This window comes from Nansenia antarctica (genome assembly GCF_963989245.1).
Source record: "Nansenia antarctica genome assembly, chromosome: 7".
Classification (NCBI taxonomy): Eukaryota; Metazoa; Chordata; class Actinopteri; order Argentiniformes; family Microstomatidae; genus Nansenia; species Nansenia antarctica.
The window spans coordinates 48,353,387-48,377,016 of record NC_137677.1 but is presented as its reverse complement, the minus strand read 5'-3'; the positions used below and the strand labels follow the sequence as shown (position 1 = coordinate 48,377,016).

Sequence of the window (23,630 nt, the reverse complement as noted above, 5' to 3'; positions counted from 1 at the left end):
CACTCACTTATGCGCACACACACACACACACACACACACACACAGACAGACAGACACACACACAAATGAAAGTGAACAATCAACATGATATCACTTCTTGGTTTTGTGAATATGAAACAGGAAGTATTCTCTCTTGTTTGGCTCCAGGGAGTAAAAGACAGGAAACAGAAAGAGATCCTTCACATTCTGTTCTTGTTTGCGGTCGCTGTATCCACAACAACATGATGGAGAACTCCGATATTCCGACTGAACTCTGCTTTATATTGATGTGTGTCCAAATTGTCTGTCTATGATGAAAACGCTAGCCCTTCATGGCCTTGTTTTCATGAGAGCCAATTAACCTCAAAGCTGCTCATCAACACTGCTTGTGCTGCACCAATCACCTGACCCTGTAGCCACAGTCACTCCCACTCCCTCTCATCAGGACTGACCATTGCCCTCCAGTGGTGAAGGGTCAGTGTGTGAAAGCCACAAGTGTGACATTTTCTACTGTATTTATTGTGTTTATTATACTGTGGCAGGTACACTGTAGCCTGTGATATTCCTTTTGCAAATTGCACTTTTTCGATACTGCATGTTAAGACGTTACATTTCCTCTTTTGTTTCATTTGTCTATCTAGAAACCATTTTTTTTTTTTTTTTTAAAGAAACTGTTTCAGAGAAGTTAAGTGCTGGGTGGCGATCAAACGGACATCCTTTGGCCTGCTCATTTTAGCCCTGTGGTGAAGCCTCATTCTGTGGGTTTAATCATCAGACCGGGTCCACTTCTTTACATTTCCTTTCTATGAGCTCTAAGACAACACATTTCATGTTATCTACAGTGCCTATAGAAAGTCATCATATGTTATGAGGCACTGTACAATGTGACTAAAACAGAACAGGAAGCACCTTCCGGCTAAAGCACACGTAGCATACCAGACAAGAGGGGTTGCTCTAGTTTCATATTCAAGTTCAAAAGTAATATGTACAAACAGATGTCTTCCTGACCAACCAATGTGTGAAGGAGGTTCTCCAGTGAGAATGTCAGATACAGTATTTCTCATATAGATAAGACATCTTGACAACCATACCAAATGTTGGGTTTCACTATAAGATATCTCGATTGAGGCTGCTTTTGCAGTATGAACTCATTCTGACAAGGTTCTTTTTTAGGTAACATATCACTTGAACTCATGAGGGCCGAGACATGGTGTATCCTGTGACTGTGTGTCATGGTGTGCCCTGGGAGACGTCAGCGTGTTCCCAGCATGCATTTCATGCATTTGCGTACCTCCTGCCACCAGTCCTGACTCTCCCAGCTGAATGGCCACTCCGAAGCCTCCGAGCTTCACTGGGGCAGAGTTCTCCTTGGAGGCCAGCAACACGCAGTGGGGCTGGAGAAACGGAAGAGAGGGAGGGAGGGAGGGAGAGAGAGAGAGAGAGAGAGAGAGAGAGAGAGAGGGAGATTTAAAGCTATTATATTGCAAAGACACAGCCTCCCATAAATGACAATAATCAGATATACAACAAGACACCCAAACCCCTAACCCCTTAGCCATAAACCCTTAGCCTGCACCCTCCCCACACTATAATCTATAAATAACCAAATATAGCTAGCTGATTGTGGATTATGCACTTCACGATTCCTTCCGCACCCATTCAGCTGTAGGTGATTATGTGTGAAGCTGTTCTCTATAGTGTTTGTCGTCTGTCGTGTTCTCCAAGTGTTATTGTAGAAGAGAGAGAAAAAAAGAAAGAAAAAATAAGCAATTTAAAATGTTTCGCCAGATAAAAACAAGCTAAATCATAAACAGGGCTAAACGCTGTGGTAAATGAATGAACCCCTCCACCCTGCTGTAAGCTAGAGTCTGACTCCTCCCTCCTTCTCTGCTGTGGTGGAGAGACTGTAACCAAGGCCTTTAAACAGGGGGGCTGGCTGGGCCAACTGCTATTAAAAAATGATTAAGTTAGTCTGCCTCTCTTCAAAGCCGACGCTGTGCCTTTTGAAGATGTTCTCCTGTGAAACAACTGCTACAGTACACACTAATCTATTATCCATGCAGTGCCGTGCACAAGGATGTAGGAGACCCCCGCCCCAAAGTTAGAAGCAGTCAAAATTGTCTCCCTCAATAATAATAATAGGATCATTTGGCTGCGAGACTTTTATTTTGAAAGGCCCACACACTGCGATTGTCAGCCTCACCTCAGCATCACCATTAGCTTACTTAACAGGTGAAGTCATTTTATGCAACACTTAGTAAATATAAGTAAAAAGTGAATAAACTTTCAGATGAAAAAAAAAAAGAGAAACTATAAGCTTTCTCCCTAGCTAGTAGTTAGTGTCGCTGCAGATTGTGTCAGATTGTATCTCTAGCACTTGCGTAGTTACGTAGCTAGTTAATGTTGGTTAGTTTATGTGAGAAAACTGAGAGTAATGTTTTGTACAGTAGCAGGGAAAAACAAGTATATAATAATGGTAATTAATTATTGATGGTTAATATTAATGGTAGTGTTGATTGGTGATATGATAAACATCCATGGCCATCTTAGATCAATGTTTGCCTAAAGCTTACAGGCAACTGGCAGACCTACTGGTGGGATGTGGCTAGTTTCTCCTGGGTGGCAACTCCAAAAACTGGTCTGTGGCTAAAGAGAACTTGTTTTGACGATCCGGAAGGTTAGAAAGGCTTCACAGTACGTGGGTCAGAGCACAGAAATACATTGGGAACAATCCTACACAACCCAACATGCCTTCAGCAGGTACCCTATATAATCAGTGTATAATGTAGACAGTGTGTTGTATACATAAGCGGCTTGCACTCTGTGATCCTGGCTGTTGCACTAGCTTGTGTAATCAAGCCTCTGCTGCTTAGGCCCGGCCCAGCCCAGCTCAGTCTCTGTGGTTTAGAGCTGTGGTCAACACCCCTTTTCTTTCCAGTTCTCAGTTGATGCATCATCAGATTCTAGTCTTCAGCATTTCTCAGCTTACGAGAACACGCAGCTGTAGAGAGGTGCGAGCTCAGGGTGACGGAAAGAGGAAGAGAGTGAGGAAATAATATTTGAACTGAACATACTGCCCAGAATATGACAAAATTCATCCTCTGTTCCGTGGGAGAGTAGTGGAGTTGGAGAGCAGCAGATACATTCTACAGAAGAGCACCCGAAGAGCTGGGATCTATACGTGCGTCTATCCAGGACATCAAATTGTAGATTCCCTCTGCAACATACCACTGGACTTAGGAAAATAAAGCTAAAACCAGAACAGCAGTACTAATCTCAGAGCACTCAGAGAGTGGGGTGGAGAGAGAGAGAGAGAGAGAGAGAGAGAGAGAGAGAGAGAGAGAGAGAGAGAGAGAGAGAGAGTTTTCAACTTTCCACTGCCACACAAGCACATTCACAAATGAGGAGGAAGAACTAAGTCTTCAATGGTCCCATTTCACATGGTGAGTACTTTGTGTATCAGATGTGGGTTATGTACAGGTTAGACACAATATGTAGTCAGGGCTTTGTTCAATCCAAACCTACTGCCAAGTCTCTTTTTGTCCTGTGAGAGTGCTTTGATTTACCTCTGTATTAATTGCATGAATTCAAATGTAATGTACATTCTCGCAGCTCAAGAACCAGGACATGTCAGCGTTATCCCAGATAGGGCTCTTAGTGGTGCCCTACTAGGCTACAGCTACAGAATACCACACTCTACACTCTGAATCAATTCCTTGGTTTTCACTGACTGATCTCTAAAGTGCTTGCAAGGGGCGGGAGCCGTGTTCAGTTAACTTGAGAAGAAGAGAAAATCAATGCATTTCCCCCGGTGGTTCTCCTAGGCCCAGCACAGTGGTGGTCAGCTGGGCAGGGTTCACATCATGCATGTTGTGTAATTAATGATGGGTGGATTAGTGTAGAGCCAGGACTAAATCACAGACTTCGCCATGAGCCACCCCGCAGACCAGCACTAATGAGAGTGTGAACATTTCCCCAGAGAACCAGACCAAAAAAACATATCGCACTTTGATCCATGGATCTATCGACACATCGCTTCACTTTATCCAACCCCACCAATAGAGCAACGTCGGTCTGTGTTTAGATTGCTTTTGAAAACATGTTAATGTTTCTCCTTGAAACTTTCTTAACCTTTCCCTTCTTGTGCAGGAATGAGGAACCAAACCGACACCATGACAACTAACTTCTCCACCACCACCTTTCCAAACTCCTCCCTCTCACTCATCACCAGAGAGACGACCCTCATGACCCTGACGATGACCCCCGAAGCCAGCCAGCCCTGTCTCCTAGACGACAGCTCCCTCGCCATCCCTCTAGCCTTCCTCTACTCCCTCTGCTTCCTCCTGGGGCTGGCCGGGAACCTGCTGGCTCTCTGGGTGTTCCTCTACGTCCACTCCAAGAAGAACTCCGTCCGTGTGTTCCTCATCAACATAGCGTTGGCCGATCTGCTCCTTGTGGTGTGTCTCCCCTTCAGGGTGGTCTACCACAGCCGAGGGAACCACTGGGACCTGGGCCCTATCATGTGTAAAGTAGTGGGGAACGTCTTCTATATGAACATGTACATCAGTATCACCCTGCTTGGGCTAATCAGTGTGGATCGCTATCTGAAGATACAGCGTGGCACTGGGGTGCATTCCCGGATCCAGACCACACAGTGGAGCATTGCAGTCTGTGGGGGGATCTGGGGCTTTGCCCTGGCCTCGGTTCTACCCATGATCCTTCTCTCCGAGGGCAATGAGTCACTGCACAGGTAATCTCCATTTATAATTTCAGATAACCACATTTCACTGTAACATCATGAAATAAGGATCTACGTGAAATAAGGAGCTACTGAGATCAAACCAATTTTCCTTGATCTTTTTGGCAGGTGTTTCCAGTATAAGCAGCGTCAAGGAGCGAAAGGAAAGGCCTACTTTAACCTCTTCCTAGTAGCTTTGTTCTGGCTCGTATTCATCTGCCTAATAGTGTCTTATGGGAAAATCGCTAAGAAACTTCTGAGGGCATCACAGGCGAAACCGGATCTCCCGAACGCAACCCACTACAGCCACACTGCCAGGAAGTCCTTCTTCGTCCTCTTCCTGTTTACAGTCTGTTTTGTTCCCTATCACGTGGTCAGAGTGTTCTATGTCGTGTCTCAGATCACTGACACGTCTTGTTTCTGGAGGGGCGTGGTTGATCAGGCCAACGAGGTGGCTCTATTACTCTCTGCCTTCAACAGCTGCCTGGATCCAGTCATGTTCTTCCTGTTGTCTAAGTCTGTGAGGAAAGAAACACTCCGATTGGTCCATAACATGTTCTGTCTAAAGGACAGGAGAGGGAGTGGGAGTGGTTCCAGTACTGAGTTTGGGGGAGCCTTGCGGAACAGCCAAATGTTAAATGTTCAGTACTCTGAGGTGAAAAATAGCAGTTCAGTCCACCCTCCCTCAGGAATAGGCAGGAGGCAGGACAGTGACCATTTTGTGTAAACTCTCAACTGTTTCATGAGCCATTTCCAGCGGAGAGACACTCATAATACACCTCAAACAGACATTACCAGAAAACACGAGGAGGGATCCATGGGAAACTGGCACGTGGCATGTGTATCTGCACGGGCATTAAAGCGGGCATATCTGCATGGGCATTGTGTAAAAAAAATTGCATCATAATGAGGAAGTAAATCTAATAAGCTATTAGGTTACCTACATGTCAATGGTGGGCTGATGAGAGCACCCGTGTGTCGGCTACTGAGAGCCCAATGGAACAGACTGACTGTTCATTAACAGAGAAAGGTTCATCTATCAATCAGTCAACTGGGACACTGACAGGAAACCAACATATTCTTCAATGATCAAAGCCAGAAGATCTGTTCCACTCAGAAAACACCTGATAGTGAACAAACAACCTTAAGTGACATTTGTACAGATAACTTTCAAGCTAACTTGAAAGAGTCTTGTGACAGTTGGAAACCGTATTGATAATGTCATACAGTTTAACAGCTTTGTGAATACATTTTCTACTTTTTCATGTTTTTTTAACTGAAGGAAATAGGGAAGGAGTATGAGGGCCGGACAATCTGCTCTTCAGGTTGTAGTATTCTGTGAAACATACTCCTGTCCTCATACATGTAATGTATTTATACAAGAAATGAATAAAACAAATAAATACAATTAAAAAAGTGAAAGCATTGGTTCATTAACATAATGAGCTGTCAGGTGCCATAAAGACATCGCTAGTCAACAAAGTACCAGAGTATTGAAATGAATTGCCATCAAATCTACACCTGTGAATGATAGCTGTTGAATGATCACAGATGCTAACGCTGTTAAATGCTGCCAAACTGTTAAATGCTGCAAACAGCCACTCCAGAGCGCCCTCCCCTGGGCATACCTGTTATTACATTGAGGGGGATAGCTGAACTGGCATTGTGATCTGAGACAGACGCCTTGTTTGAATACTTTTAAAATGCATCTATTCACCCCTTTGAAGGTGTGACTGATCTAACATGGCTGGATAATGAAACACAGTGAATGTAGTCCTGCTACCCATAACCAAACCCATAAATAGGTATGAGCAGAGCTACGCAGCAGTGTTGTTGAAGGAGGAGGCATGTTGAGTGGTTAAGACGATACGACACAAGCACAAGATGGCAGCTGAGCCACTGAACAAATCACCAGCACAAGTCCATCTTCACGCTTTTCGTTCGCCGTCTCTCTTGGACCAGCAACCCGCCACCAACATAAGATGGTTCCCAGTTAGCCACTGAACCCTTCCTGCTATTATCTTCTGGGAAGAGACCACTGAAATACCCTTGGTTTGCAATAGGGCCATACACATGTACATACACATTCAAGCTTGATATAGGTTGCCCCATCCACAGACCTACGATCACATGACACCACCCCTATTTCCCGTCTTAACCTATAGGGGGATAAAACGAGAGCAGTGGAGAAAAAAAGGGCTACTCCAACCTAAACCAAGGCATCTCACTGAGAGAACATGTCTGCTGCTGGTTGACATGAATGCCCCAGAGTGCTTCTGGTCTGGCAGCAGCAGCAGCAGTGGGCTTCTGTGACGGTGTGGAATAACACTGACAATATTAGTTTGAGGAAGCTTGGGACCAATACTGATTCAGCACGGTGGTATGATATGTCACGGTACAGTTCTGAGGCAGAAGCAGCCCTGTGGCTGTGGGTGAGATACTGCACAACACCTGAGGTTTTCACATCATAATGCATGCAAGAGAGGACAAGGTAGAGAGCCGTATCGTTACATCCTCTCTCTCCTCTACGGCTGCATATGACGTACGTCTATTGTACTCAGCCACACACTTCAAATGGTAGTTTTGCATCATGCACCATACTCCAAGCAGCACTGTGGTCTCTCAATATAGTGTGCAGTCAGAAGGGCCTCTCTGCCTGGAAGAAGAACCACAGCACCTCCCCCCCACGTGCATAATATGTGCACACACAGACACACAGACACACACACAGACACACAGACACACACACACACACACACACACACACACACACACACACACACACACACACACACACACACAGTTAGAGAGATTGTACCTTCCTCGTTTGGTCAGATCACAACCAAAGCCTAATCATTCATCTCCGTAAGTACAGTTTTCATCTTTTTATAATCTTGTATTGCTTAATATCTTGTGGTGAGGGTGGCTTTAATATGGAGGAAGTGAGGATTTGCTGTAAGATAATGGTTGATGAAAAAAATAATAATAAAGAGATTCTGCTGTGAATTTCTTGTCACAGACACTGGAGACAGTTTCACTGTGTAAATACCCTGTAAGTGATGGTACAAAAGCCAAGAACATTTCTTCAGAATGCAAACGAGAATCATTGAATGTAACAGTTGTAGCCTTCTATATCCATTTCTCCAAACAAAACGATCTTCAAGTTGTATTTTTCTGTTTATGATACTACTTCTGATTATTTGTCACCATACTGTATGACAGAAGATATAGCACCAATAGTGCTTCATAACATAAATAGAAACTGAACATCCTAATCATTAAAGTGCAAAGCACAAAACATTATTTAAGTTTTGTTTTGTGATGAATACAACTGTTTGTAATGATGATAATTCAACTTTACCAAAGAGGAACTGTCCCAAAGGTAACTTTAGCCTGCTTCAATGAGAAGACTGAAAAGGTGCTCTTAAACGTTATCTGTTATAAAGCCTAGCAATACAACAACTAGTACAATGCTCTTAATCGCATTTTCAGTGCAAGTTTGTAAATACTCCCTTTGTAAAGGCCAAAGCTCGCATGAATGACATTCAGTACATTTACGTGCAGTACCCTTGGTTGTGTTATCCCATTCAGTATCTGCAAGCACACTCCTCCGAGCAGAGAAGCACAAGCATTTATCAGATAAATCTATGCCTAAGAACATGATTACAGGAATTTCAATTCTCACTCAGTGTATTAGGATTACTGAAACTGGCCCCTCTCTCCTCTCCTGCTCCCCCCTCTTTTCTCTGACAGATCGATGGAGTACACATGGGAAACCTACCCGCCTGAGCCCAACACCTCGTATCCCTCCCCTTTTTTCCTCTCCTCCTCCCACCTGCTCACCCTCTGTCCCTCCGCGGCTACCGTCTTCCTCCTCCCCTTCCTCTACGCTGTGATCTTCCTCACCGGTCTCCCAGGAAACGCTCTCTCTCTCTGGGTCTTCCTGCGGCGCATCGCCACTAAAAACTCCACCCACGTCTACCTGTCCAACCTGGGGCTGTCCAACCTGCTGTTCGCCCTCACCGCCCCCTTAATGGCTGCCTACTACTCCCAGGGCTCCTCCTGGCCCCCGAGGGGTCTCCTGTGTCTGTTTGTGGTCCACGGAGTCACCCCGGTGATGCACGTCAACATCTACGTCAGTGTGCTCGTCCTGACCTGGCTGGCTCTGAGCCGCTTCGCTACATTGATCCAGCGCACCCACGCTAGCAGACCCAGCGCCTGCGCCACTCTCCTCCCTCACGGGTTCTTCACCAGGCTGAGGCGGGTGTCCTTCGCCCGGAGGCTGTGCGCCGGGGTGTGGGGGCTGGTGGTGGGAGCCGTCGTGCCCGTGTCGGTGTATTACTCTGTTAAGGAGGTGTTCCAAGACAGGGGAACAGGGGAGACGGGTGAGGGATGGGGTGAAGACGGAGGGGAGAAAGGGAGGGTGTGTTATAGCGTTGGAGTGGAGTTAGGGGGCGGCCTGACTCGCGCGGTGACCGCTGTGGGCGTCGCGATATTCTATGTGTGTTTCCTGCTGGTGTTGATGTCCTACGTGACGGTGGCCCGGCACATCCGGCGCTCACAGCGCAGCACGGCCATCACAGACTCCCAGAGGATGCTGGCCAGGGTGTTCCGCAACATAGTGGTGATCCAGGTGGGGCATTCCATTATGATCACACATTCTTTACTTATAACCATCATTCCAGTTTTCCTTTTCTTAATTTTTTTATGCAACTTTGAAACTTTGCTCTGATCCAAAATGATACTACACAATTGTTTTCATCAAGATTCAAATAAAAATATATTGCATTCAGTGCATCATTGTATCAACAGTATTCCTTCATCGAGGATCTAACCTCTGTGATGACATCCTGTGATCTTGACATTTTTCTTTGAATTGACATTTTTCCACTTTCTCCTCCTCTTCTACCCATTCCAGGTGGTTCTGATCGTCTGTCTGCTGCCTTACCACATCTACAGGACTATAATCATCTCTCTGCTGCAGCACCAGCCGGACCTAGCCAACCCGAGCCACACCACACAAGGACCAACCCACACTGCCCCCAACCATCACTGCCATCCTCTCTCTTCCCGTGTTGAGGTGAAAAGCTTTATATTTGTTTCATTAACAAATAACATGCTCTACAGAATAACAACAAAAATACATATACAATGTTAACATAGTTGTATGGGTACACTCCATAAATGAGAGCTTATAAATGTGAAATATGCATTTTGATTTCAGGTCAAGAACTTCCTGCTCTGTCTGGCTGTTTTCCGGAGTGCCACTGATCCAGTGATGTATTTCTTATTGGACAAGAGCTTTCATAAACATATCCTCAGCCTCTTTAGGCTATGCCAACAAAAGCCAAGTAGCCAAATAAACAGCTCAGAGAACCATCAGACACAAACCATTTGACACCTACTAAGAGGAAGAGAGGGAGAGAGGAGGAGGGGGGAGGGTAAGATGAGAGGAGGGAAGCAGCTCCACTGGTACTGTAGGCTATTGTACAGTTTGATCCCCCTCAGGGTTCGTTGCTGAGCCTTAAGAGAAGCACCAGAGGACGGGAGAGAGGGGAGCCAGACACATGAGCAGTGATGACTGATACAGTTCTAAGGCAATAGCTCAAGCCTACACCAGCTTCAAGAGGACACTTCTTCCTTAACGCCCACCAAAATGTACGCAAAGGGAAAAAAAGAAAACAATGCGTGTCTTCCAGTGCAAATATAATGTAATATAATATTAATATAAAATATAATGTTCACACCAGTGCTGATTTTTTTCGATCTTCCACTTTTTTTAAAATTATAAATGTAAATAGTCCTTTTCCTGTAAAGCAATGAGTCACTGACTTAAACTAAGCTGAATAAAATGACTTTTTGGTGACTTTCACTTCATTGGCAATCATCTGCAAAGCCCAATCCCTCAGCTTCAGCCCAGGGTGAAGCTTGTGTAGGTTGTAGGCTGTGTAGGGCGCAGGCTGTGTAGGTTGTAGGCTGTGTAAGGCGTAGGCTGTGTAGGGCGCAGGCTGTGTAGGGCGTAGGCTGTGTAAGGCGTAGGCAGGGACACCAGGGGCAGCCCTGACCCCTGACCCTCCCCCCTCAGGTTGGAGGAGTGGAGAAGAAGCTTGGCTGTAGAGCAGACAGACTAGCATTGACCTCCAGACACGCCATGTCTAAATATAAAGACAACACTCTCACATACTTGCACAAAAACACACCCACACAGAAACATGGAGACAATCATGTTCTCTGTGTGTTTTGTGTTACAAAGGAAAATCACTCAGTCAAGAGTATATTCATCTATATATTAACAAAATCTACAATATCTCAATCAAAAATAAATATTTTCCCTAAACCCACTTTACATCAAGAGATTAACAGCATTACAGTAATTTGCATCATCTGTCCGACTGTGTGTATTTCCTCCTCTATGGAAACACACACGTCCCTGAGAGATGACATCAGTTCCACTGGTTGTCACCTCCAGTTAAAGGACTGACTTACTTCATTAGTCTGTTTTCACCATTGGAGTGTCTCCTTCACTAATACATGTGAGCAGTCTGGTACTGAGGACTAGAACAGCTCCCAGACAGAGGAGATATCAGTGACTGTCATCATGGCTCTCAGGGGCAGGAGTGGGTGTGCTCCGACATTGGGTGGGTCGACCACTCCCTATAGGGTAGCAGACAGACAGACTGTCTGCCCTACAGCCTACAGATACTCTTGTGAAGCTCTACGAATAGAAATGGGGTATTTCGGTGATGTGTGTGTGCGTGTGTGCGTGGTAAGTGGGTCTCGTTTTCAGACCGTGACGTGTCGTTTATATCCTGACACCACAGGCTCCACTGGTTCCCATTAAAAGACCATTAGCTGTAGACGCACAACATGCCGTCCCCACGCCAACACAACTGTGCGTCTGGGAGAACTGTAGCGCCAACGGGCCGACGCTGCCCGGCGCCGTTTCCCCTCGTAAGGCCAGCTGACATTCCTCATCCTGTGGTGGAGCGTCTCTCTCTTTCCGTCCGTCTACTACTGCCGCCACCGTCTACCCTTCCCTGCTCTCCATCCTCTCCGTCCGTACGGAGAGAGTGTGACATTTCCCTCCGTATTCCGCTGTGATGAGGCAGAGGCTGAGGGCCGTCACAGAGAGAGCGCACGTCTCCATTCATGGTCTGTTTGTCTATCCCCCCCCCCCACACACACACACACACACACACACACACACACACACACACACACACACACACACACAGAGAGAGAACAAACACATCATCCGCTCTTATTTCCACTCTGCCCCCTCTTAGAGCAGTGAATAGAAAGAGCTCGATAAAGATCATGTTTGGGAGAGGCAAACAGTGAACAGACATCAACTGTCTTTTCAATGCTGTGTGTGTGTGTGTGTGTGCAGACTGAGGTGATTATGGCTCTGAGTATAGTGATACAGTAATTACCTGTATGCTGTGAGTCTTTGTCTACGCCTACTCTTCTCAAACCAGGAATAATGAGGTCAATCCCTTTGTTTTGAGTCTACAATAATACCACGTATAGTCATTATAAGCATGTATACAGCAGCAACGCAGACAACGGTTTGATATTGGTTCCTGTAGAATAATTCCTGGGCCAAGCACTTTGGAAAGTTCCAGAGAAACCCAAAGTGACCCCAGTAACAACCCAGAGGGGAGACATCGACAAAAGTTGCTGCAGAAACTAACTATAATAATAAACACCCGGAGGTAATAAAGCCATAAAGCCAACAGTATTGTTTGCCTTTATGAGAGATGATGACTGACTATTGTTTACCACAGCGCAATAAACATAAAGCATCCAGTCATCGCCATCCTCTATCTATGGCACCTGGACGCGGCTGTCTATCCATCTGTGTGGATATGTGTGTACCTGCCTGTCTGTGGATGTGCTTTATGGACCCGTATCGCTCACTGGGAAGTCAGACAATCCGTCTCCCGTTCTAACCTTCCTTATCGTCCTTGCTGCAGGGACTTACAGGACGATAAGCACAGGGACGTTCCACCACCCAAATAAGACTTGTATTAACTCCCATGATACTGTCAGCGTTCCATTTCACAGTGCCAGGTCAAATCAAACCAAGTGTACTTGTCATAAGAGGATAACAGCTGTAGGATACGACGTGGTAGAGCTGCCGTCTAATGATTGCAAGGTTGGCAGATCGGCAGTTCGAGCCCTGGCTGGCCACATATCGAAGTGTCCTTGGGCAAGACACTGAACCTCAAATTGCTCCCAGTGAGCGGGCTGGCGCCTTGCATGGTAGCTTGCCGCCATTGGTGTGTGAATGGGTGTGTGAATGGGTGAATGAGAGGCCGTTGTAAAGCACTTTGGATAAAGGCGCTATATAAGTGCAGTCCATTTACCATTTACCATTTACAATGTAATAAGAGCTACCTCTCAGTGGTGCAGTGAAATACTAGGGTTAAGAATAAAAATGTATTCATTATTACAATTATTAATAGTAATAACACAACAATAAGTGCAGCCTTGGGTGGAGTGTATACCGATAAATAGTATAAATATTATATAGTATATATGTTTATATAAATATAATATAAATGTATAATAAACATGTCTGTAGTTGTGTGTTGGCTGAAGTTGCCTCCAGAAGCGCGTCGTCTCTGGAGGTCTTGATGAGGTGCGTTATGAATAACAGCAGATAAATGGAGGCGTTGTGATTTATGAATCTCAGGATTCAAATGAATTCAATGACTTTCACGCATGGAGGGACCTGACACATGGATGCACACAGACTGCTCCATATTCAACAAGGTCAGATGTGTCCTCTGTTTGTGTGTGTGTGTGTGTGTGTGTGTGTGTGTGTGTGTGTGTGTGTGTGTGTGTGTGTGTGAAGGTGGCTGTGTGACCTCTAAACAGCTTAAATCACAGATCATACATCTGATGACACAGAGGTGGTCATCACGACAAAGTCAAATTGTAAGATGTCAGTAGCAGTTCTGATTGCCAACCTTGAAAGAGGTGATTAATGCACTTGTGTTTTTGATATGGGGTGTACTTAAATGAATAAATACAATTAATTATAGAATATTAGTGTAGGTGAATAAAGGAGTAATAAACACCATTCAGAATCAAAACATTAGATAGGAGATTAGTGTCAAATAACTACCATGCTCTGCCGTATGTCGGTGTACCATGGCAGTTGCCTTTCTGCCATGTAGTATGTGCGTGTTTATGTGTGTGTGTGTGTGTGTGTGACATTGTAGCTTGGTGCCCAGTAGTGAAACCAAGGGCAATTCTGTTTCCAGTCAGTATATTACTAAGGACTCTAGTTCCATGAAATGACAAACCAAATTAGATCTGTGAAACCTCTGTGTAGCTGATGCAGATGTGTGAAACCCAGAAAAAAAAAAGCTAGTGTGTGTGTGTGGGAGGTGTTTGTGCACCAGTAGCTAGTGTGAAAACGTTTCAATAGAAGAGGTTGAGCTCAATGGCAAAATGTACAAATTAATTAAGCCTAAAAACATGACATTCTGGTCAGCAGCATAGCGTCACTGTTTAAGTCTGAAAAAGACGAACCAAACCACAGAAGAATCACCTGATCTCCACTCATAGTCAATACTGTTGTACAATCTGCCCCCACCAGACAATGTCACAAGACAATGCTGAGGAAATAGACACACTGCCCACAAGCATAGCACACTAACCACAATGAAACAAGCACAATATGAAAACCGGGCCATCCGAAAGACTGAAGAATGCATTAGCCCTCTAAGCTAAAGCTAAAGACTAGGGGCCTAATTTTTAAAGCTTGCATACACCCAAAAACGTGCATACGCAAATTTTCCAGCAATTTTGGGAACAAAGCTTTATAAATGAGGCCCCTAGGGCCTCACCCAGTCAATTTCTGTGCAACAGTTCCGCGCAACGAACACGTCATAATAATATGAAACTCTTCTCTCGTCTATCATCTGCCAGACCATAGATAATATACGTACATGATCTATGTGCCAGACTGCATCGACAACGAAATCAGTTTAAACGTAATTCGTCCTACTGTTCACCTTATTATTTATGATAATACATTTCATAACATCCAAGTATTGTTTAATAATTACAGATCCAATTAAATATGATTCCTGATTAAACTGTACAACATATTTGAGGGGTTGGTTTGCAAAAACAGATCTCCCTTTGTATTTATTATCCTAAATCATTATTTTTTTCTTTTAGATCATATTATATTCAACCTTATTGTCATTGACAAGTACTAAGACAAGGAAACGCAGTTCGTCATCTAACCAGATTGTGCAATGTAGAAAAGCCATGAATGTTTCAAGTTTATTGTTACGTTACACGAGTGTAAAAGAGTAAAATTCTTAGGCTTCAGTTCCTGACATTTCAGCACAATAAGGACATAAGGCAATAGGCATAATACAAGATAAATGTGACAATATTACGGGTAAGACAGGATACACTAGTGGTGCAACTAGTAATAATAGATAGTTCAGTAATAAAGTGGCTGTGCGCTTAACGTTTTTGTGGGGTGTAATTGGGGATGATGGTCAACAGTGGGCTTGTTCATGTTCTTCAATGTATAGACATCGCAATCATTGGACTTCTCAGGAACGTTTCCCATATGAAGACGTTCATTACTGTGAAGTCAATGCGGACGGTGGTCAACTTGTCCAGCCTCGCGCTACGTGCAATGAATATGAATGTAAAAAGTAAATATATTTTCATGAATATCAATATGATAGTACAGTAAAGATATATGTACAGTGTGATGCGTACAGGAAAAGGGCGAATAAGATATTCTTTGTTGGCACTCCTTCATATGTAATCATGAGGGGTAATATTTCAATTTACAGTTAGGTCCGGAAGTATTTGGACAGTGACACAATTTCCATCATTTTGGCTCTGTATGCCACCACAATACATTTGAAATGAAACATTGAGATGTAATTGAAGTGCAGACTTTCAGCTTTAATTCAAGGGGTTGACCAAAAATATTGTTGAAACGTTTAGGAATTGCAACCATTTTTATACACAGTCCCCTATTTTCAGGAGCTCAAAAGTAATTGGACAAATTAACATAATCATAAATATATATATATTTTTTAATACTTTGTTGAGAATCCTTTGCAGGCAATGACTGCCTGAAGTCTGGAACACATGGACCTCACCAAATGCTGGGTTTCCTCATTTGTGATGCTTTGCCAGGCCTTTACTGCAGCAGTCTTCAGTTGTTGTTTGTTCGTGGGTCTTTCTGCCTTTAGTTTTGTCTTCAGCAAGTGAAATGTATGCTTGATGGGGTTGAGATCAGGTGATTGACTCTGGCCATTGCAGAATATTCCACTTCCTTAAAAAACTCCTGGGTTGCTTACGCAGTATGTTTTGGGTCATTGTCCATCTGTATTGTGAAGCACCATCCAATCAGCTTTGCTGAATTTGTCTGAATCTGAGCAGACAGAATATCCCTAAACACTTCAGAATTCATCCGTCTGCTTCTGTCTTCTGTCACATCATCAATAAACACTAGTGACCCAGTGCCATTGGAAGCCATGCATGCCCATGTCATCACACTACCTCCAAGTTTTCAGATGATGTGGTATGCGTCGGATCATGAGCAGTTCCAAGCCTTCTCCATACTTTTTTCTTCCCATCATTCTGGTACAGGTTGATCTTAGTTTCATCGGTCCAAAGAATGCTGTTCCAGAACAGGGCTGGCTTTTTTAGATATTTTTTGGCAAAGTCTAATCTGGCCTATTCTTGAGGCTTATGAATGGCTTGACCTTGTGGTGAACCCTCTGTATTTGCTTGTATGAAGTCTTTCCTTTATGGTACACTTGGATAATTATATGCCTACCTCCTGGAGACTGTTCTTCACTTGGCTGGATGTTGTGAAGTGGTTTTTCTTTACCATGTAAAGGATCCTGTGATCATCCACCACTCTTGTCTTCCATGTGGTGCCGAGCTCACCAGTGCATTCTTTTTTTTCTCAGAATGTACCAAACAGTTAATTTTGCCACTATTAATGTTCCCGCTATCTCTCTGATGGATTTTGTTGTTGTTTTTCCAGCCTAAGGATGGCCTGTTTCACTTGCATTGAGAGCTCTGTTGACTGCATGTTGTGCGTATACAGCTTCCAAATGCAAATGCCACACTTGGAATCAACTCAGACCTTTTACCTGCTTAATTGATAAAGAAATAATGAAGGAATAGCCCACACTGGCCCATGAAACAGCTTTTGAGTCAATTGTCCAATTACTTTTGGTCCCTTGAAAAAGAGGGAGCTACATATTAAAAAGCTGTAATTCCTAAACCCTTCCATCAATTTGGATGTGAATACCCTTACCCTAAAGCTGAGAGTCTGCACTTTAAGCCCATATTCATTACATAACTGTAACTTGACGATGTTTTGGTAAACAGTTAAAATAACACAAATTCTGTCTGTGTCCAAATATACTGTATATGGACCTAACTGTATGTTACACAATGGTATCCATTTCAAAGCGTTTCTGCTGTTTCATCCTTCTGCCAGCGGAGTCACAGTCGCTAATTTCTCCAGTTTCTCTGCGTACGCATGGGTGCCAGTGTGCGTAGAGGTGTGCACAGTTTCACGCCAAGTTCGTTTTTTATAAATTCCAAAATTGCATACGCACGTTTTGGGGCGTACGCAAGCTTTATAAATGAGGCCCCAGGCATCAGAGAAGGTTCCTCATCAACTACGGGTATATCTCAGTGTATTACCCTCAATACAATGACTGTACACACAGAAGGCATTATGATTGGTTCTCTAGTCCTAGTCCTGCGCCATGAGACAGCTAGTCTATAAAGTTGATGAAGTAGCTTTATACGCTTCCAGGAACTGGTTAGAACCAGACACCTGATCATGAGCTGAGATACAGCTGCTAAAAATACAGACGCCTTCAAGTCTTAGGTGCTAGTAGTGTCTTTCAACTTCTCTTCAACTCAGCTGATATTACACTCTGGTCTGACTTTAAAGAGCCAGGAATATCTATTTCAGCTACAGCAGAAATGCTCATTGCAGCAGCTAATACCAACAGCAGGCTGTGTGAGGGTAGAACTGTACTGAATCCTGGGAGCACCAGGAGAACGTTGACAGAATGACCAACAGTGGTTCAGTGCTGATATTATAATAATGACCAACAGTGGTTCAGTGCTGATATTATGATAATGACCAACAGTGGTTCAGTGCTGATATTATGATAATGACCAACAGTGGTTCAGAGATGATATTATGATAATGACCAACAGTGGTTCAGAGATTATATTATGATAATGACCAACAGGATCAGAGATGCTATTATGATAATGACTAGGAGAGCCACAGTCCTGCAACAATACTGTCATATTTCTGTCAGTATCCACACGCCCCATCTCCACCCTCACACTCCTAAGGCTGTGGCACAGGAGGTAGAGCCGGCGTCTAATGATTGTGAGGTCGGCAGATCGGCGGTTCGAAGCCAGGATGGCCACATCAAGAGGGCAAGACACTGAACCCCAAATTGCTCCCAATGAGTGGTCCGGCGCCTTGCATGGTAGCTTGCCGCCATTGGTGTGTGAATGGGTGAATGAGAGGCCGTTGTAAAAGCACTTTGGAATAAGGCGCTATATAAGTCAGTCCATTTACCATTTACTCCTATACTGTCGTATTTCTGTCAGCATCCACACGGCCCATCTCCATCCTCACACTCCTATACTGGCTGTTTAGTTATCACACAGGGGAACACTGAGAGCACCTCCCCCAGCCGTGATAGAGCCACTCCTGGAACACAGGCTGAGGAGAGATAGTGCTGTCTAGGCTGAAATGACAAACACCCCCTCCCATTGGTGGAGGGAGATAGTAATGGACAGGCTTGCAGCTGACTGCTGCTGTAACATATGCATTATAGTGTCAAGGAAGAGGCAATAAATAGCTATAAAAACGAGAGATGCAATTGAGCTGAATAGGATAAAACTATTCAATTCATAGAAGTAAAAAGAGAATATGTGATGCTTTCCTGTTTCTAGGCAACTGAAAGTTAAAAAAGAGACAAAAAGAAAAGGTGTATTATTATTACATCTAAAAAGATGGGCACGCACACACACGCACGCACATACCAATGTAATATATGTATATATTTTTTTTTTACCAGATATCACATTGCAATATGTTACCAGACCTATTTGTCTGCTACAGTACATTTAAAAAGGCTATAAACACGCTATGCTATGTTATGCTTATAAAATTATTGATTATGATATCAGATGGCTAGCCTATGAACGCTATCGGTATACTAGCCTGCCAATGCCAAGTTACCACCCAGTTTATTCCAACCCAAGGGCCAGACGATATACCGGAAGAAAAAAAAACTATCCAATTCAGACCTCCTCTCTCCACCTTGAAAACCCTTTGAAACACAAAATCCACAAGGGCCCTCGAACGGAGGAAGGAATAAGAATGGGTGAAAAGACCCAAACAAAAAGAAAGGGAACTAAACAGTATTGGGATGTTGTACAGAAAATGGAGAGACGATGGAGAGACCGAACCGGGAGAGAAGTGAACAAGACAACAACACTTTCTGCGTTTGAAATGTCAGACAGAAAAGAAACTTGAGCCTACCTTTACGTCTCGATGTATGACATTGTTGTCATGGCAATAGCGTAGAGCCTCCAGGATCTGCCTCATGTAGTGACTGACAGAGAGAGAGAAGCGGAGAACGAGATGAAACACAATTAGCATTCACGACAATGTTAATCTGATTCCACCGCAATGGTGACAGGTACTATTGGATTCTCTCTGTCAGTACTGTCAACAGCTGTCTACGGTATTTGTCATGTATTGTTTGAACTAGTCTTGCTGTGATGTACATATATACCATGTGTATTTCCATAGGTATTTTGTTTTGTGCTGTATACAGAATGTTAGCCCTGTAGTAGGATAGATTTGGAGTGGAATATGATTCTCACCTGGCCACTGCTTCACTGTAGACAAAGCCAGCATCTGCCCTCTTCACTATCTCAAAGCACAGGTCGGCACCATCCATACTGCAGGGGAGGGAGGGAGGGAGAGAGGGAGGGAGAGGGAGAGTTCAGTTTGGCATAAACGTGGTCAGTCCAGGAGATCAGGAGGTGAAGCGAGAAATGTGTGTGTGTGTGTAGGGAGTACAGATGACGATAATGGCAGTGAGGTCTAGAGCTTTAGAGAGTTGGAGTAATTTACTGAAAATGTTGCCTCTTACCTTGACAGGTTTTCGACTCGTTTAAACAGAAATCCTATTCAGAGGTGACGGCTTTTCCAAGCACAAAGCCCACTGTATTTCCAAATCAATACAAGTAGCCAGGGATGTGTTTTTAAAGACCTTGATTTATTCATTACTCGTGAATATCCCTTCAATTCTGACCAGTTAGCATATACAGTATATGCGGCACACACACACACACACACACACACACACACACACACACACACACACACACACACACACACACACACACACACACACTCTCTCTCCCTCTCTTTAAATGCTTCTACCAATTAAAAATGAGTGATGAGAGATCCAGCCACTCTACTCTACCTCCTTCGTCCTCCATCCCTCCTCCCTCCATCCGGTCCCTAATTGGCCTGACCGTGATATGATAGGCGAAGACAGGCAGACAAATGGTGTTGGTCTTTATTTACCATGTTGACTCAGTTATCTATTTAATCCTCGAAAGGCACCACAGCTCGAGGCTTGTTGGAAATCTATCTCCATCCCACTGTGTGTGTGTGTGTGCATGTATGTGTGTGTGTGTGTGTGTGTGCGTGTGCGTGCGCTAAAACCACGGAGGTTCCTCAGAAAGGAGCTTATTTGTGCTTCCTTGAAAGTCTTTTCTCATATGCGGCGTAGGAGATAAATGTGAAACACTCGAAGACTTTACTGATAAGGCAGATAAAGGCATTAGTTATGGATGAGGGAGGGAGGGGAGGATGGGAAGGAGATGAGGATGCGGGGGGGGGGGGGGGGGGGTGTACCTGAAGGGAATCATCAGGAACCCTTATCTTATCTCTGCATCTTCATACACTCCACGTCGATGTCACTTTCTCTCCCTCAGCATTTCTACCGTCAGCGCCTCTCTCTCGCACTCGTCTTCTCCCTTCTGCCCTTGCTTCCCTCTCTTCCCTTGCCCTCCCTCCCTCCATCTCCCCCTCCTCCACCACCACCACACCCACTTTATCTTTTTTTACTCCTACAATACCACCTCTGGCTACCTCTCTGCTCCCTCCATCACTAACAACCTCTCACCTCAATCAGTCTTTCCAATTAATGACCTGGACTGTTTGATGTTATTATGAGCAGTGGAACAGTAAAAGGCATCTGGAATGTTGTGTTTTTTGCACCGTTGCTTCAGTAAAGTGTCTCTCACTGCCACCCCGCTGCTGTAAGCACACTCACACACTTAAGACTACTTCTGTATTCCAGCGCTGCTCGCGCTGTTGCAGGAAAGTGTTGGAGCAAGGGTGTTCGGCGCTAGGGTGGGGGGGGGGGGGGAGGGGGGTGTGGACGAGATCTTTCGCACCAACCCAACATTTTTTTTATACGTGATCTACCCACCACAGTCTCACAGAATCCTGTGGGAAACACTGCCTCAACACATTCTGGTCACATCACTCTATACACTGTGGGCTGCAGGCACACGCACGCGTGTGAGATAAGAGATAGAGAGGTATCAGACTTACAACTCGAAGACCATGTAGAGCATGCCATCTGAGCTGTAGGTTTCCAGGAGCTCCACAATGTGAGGGTGCTTCAGCATGTGGCAGATACTGGCCTCTCTCTTCAGATCTGGCAACACAAAAACAAACAGGTGACAGGGTTAGAGATCATTATCCTGGACGTCTGCGATAGAACAGCTCATTGTTGTTGATCTAAAAAGAAATTATACTTGATATCGACACGACAGGAAGCAGCGGAACACATCTCATCACCAAGGAGACCACAGACTCTGGTCTGGACCATCGCCAGCAGCAGAAATAACAAGGTGAGCCACAGAAACCTCCGGAACACCTTCGTGGCTCCTGAACAACCTTCTCCTCGGGGGTGGAATCCCCCCCCCCCCCCGTGTTCTCCCACATGTATACTTCCATATTCATGAGGCAGCCAACCACCTCACACAGGGAGAGGTATGAGAAGACTTTTAAAATAGCTCCGCTTGATGTTCAGGAGCTGATGTAACGCTACGCTAATGCACTAACGCACGACAGGACTCAACTCTCGCGGATCTGAGAGGGCCGCTGGCTAGGACAGACAGAGAATTACAATAACCTGCTTAGGCTAGAGGCTATCCATACATCCTCAGTGAAGTGGGCCAGTCAAACGTTTCATCATCTAAAAATGACAGGAAGAGACTGGAGACATTCTTCATCCTACTGGAGGGAATAAAAATCCAAACAAGTGCAGGGGAAGAAAATGCAGTGAATGTCATTTGAGAGAGTTCAGGGCATTGTGAGAGTGATGTGCATGTGGGAAGAAAATGACATTGCTTGAACAAATCAATATTCGGACTCGTTCACAGTAATGCAAATAGAGAATTGCACTGTCAACCTAAAAATGATGGATTAAGGCATAAACTCTCAGTCTTCTTAGTGCACTCCAGCGACTCTGTCATCGGTTAGAACAGTATAGTGTGGCACAGCCCCATAGTTCATCTGTATAGTATAGGATTATTGAATACCATGCTTGCTAATTCTTGTGAGGTAACAGTCCAGCCAATAGGCAAAGGTCTGATGTTTGTCATCAACACCACTGGCGGACACTAGGGGGAGCCATCAAGAGTTCAATTGTGACTGTGCACGACAAGAACGTACAGAGCATGACCCGGTGATGAATATGGAACATATCAACTGCAAATGTTGTTTTTCCCTGTGGCCATCATACCTTCCTCCTCCTCATCATCATCACCACCACAACAACACATTCTACTCCTCCCTCTCACCCCGCAGGCTAAAGCCCAATCCCTCCCTGACTCTCTATGTCCCTGCTTTCAGTGCGACCCAGTTGGCAAACAGACCAACAGAAATACCTCAAGCCCTTTATATCAAAGGAGATTACTCACTCTATACTACAGAACAGACAGACAGACAGGCAGACAGACAGGCAGACAGACAGAGAGATAGAGAGAGAGAGAGAGAGAGAGAGAGAGAGAGAGAGGGGGGGGGTGGGGGGGGGGCAGGCAGGCAGGCAGACAGACAGACAGGCAGACAGACATAGACAGGGGAGGGAAGGAGGAAGAGAGGAAAGGAGAGAGAGACAGATAGAGAGGGAGTGAGAGAGAAGGAAAGAGAGAGGGAAGGAAGACAGGAAGGGAAAGAGAGGATGAGAGAGAGGCTGAGAGAGGGGGGGTGGGGAGGGATATGCAGTATGCACCACACAAATCTGCTGTTGACATCATGAATCACAACAGTACAGAACAGAGAGAGGTGGGATGGAGGGAGGACGAAAGTAAGCAAGAGAGAGAGAAGGGGGGAAAGAGAGAGACACTCTCAAATCCGCTTTTTGCATCATGAATCACTACAGTACAGAAAGAGAGAGAGAGAGAGAGACACTCCAATTGCATCACACGAGTCTGCTGAGGCCATTGCGTCAGAGAGGGACTGCACTCACCACAGCACAGTCTTCCCACTCCTCCAGCAGGCTGAGGTTAGCCATGAACCACAACAACACACTGACTCAACATACTCAAGATACACACACACACCCCATACCATGCTGAAGGAAGGCAGGTAGCTGCGTCACCGCATCTCCCCCAAGCTCTCACTACTCTAGGCCTACTCGACAGCCAATGATCCATGGCTTAGTCTCTAAGGATCACTGGCGGACTCAGGGGGGGCGACCGCCCCTCCTGGTGCCCCCACGGTTGAAAAACGTCTCTCTTAAGTGCCCCTTTGAGTGGAAAAAATGCC

The 23,630-nt window shown here is 44.8% G+C and overlaps 3 protein-coding genes across 3 annotated transcripts in view; 2 read left to right on the top strand and 1 right to left on the bottom strand.

Moving 5' to 3' along the window:
• The window catches only part of caska (calcium/calmodulin-dependent serine protein kinase a), a 96,673-nt gene that overhangs the window by 26,392 nt on the left and 46,651 nt on the right, over window positions 1-23,630 (bottom strand). Inside the window, exons 3-6 of the mRNA XM_080536841.1 lie at window positions 21,408-21,513; window positions 19,658-19,735; window positions 19,311-19,383; window positions 1,271-1,373 (exon numbers count right to left, since the gene is read on the bottom strand). Of these exons, the coding sequence (XP_080392967.1) occupies window positions 1,271-1,373; window positions 19,311-19,383; window positions 19,658-19,735; window positions 21,408-21,513 (360 nt within the window). The remainder of the gene's footprint in view (window positions 1-1,270; window positions 1,374-19,310; window positions 19,384-19,657; window positions 19,736-21,407; window positions 21,514-23,630) is intronic.
• Window positions 2,727-5,371, top strand: gpr34b (G protein-coupled receptor 34b; the record flags this gene model as incomplete). Its single annotated transcript, XM_080535929.1, is given in 4 exon segments — window positions 2,727-2,739; window positions 4,129-4,729; window positions 4,847-5,325; window positions 5,328-5,371. Coding segments are annotated over 4 exon segments (1,137 nt in total).
• LOC308161850 (putative G-protein coupled receptor 82) lies at window positions 6,974-11,682 on the top strand (the record flags this gene model as incomplete). The annotated part of the gene is made up of 4 exons (XM_080535928.1): window positions 6,974-7,026; window positions 8,471-9,350; window positions 9,636-9,797; window positions 11,539-11,682. 4 exons carry the CDS (start codon window positions 6,974-6,976, stop codon window positions 11,680-11,682), a joined length of 1,239 nt encoding a protein of 412 aa, XP_080392054.1.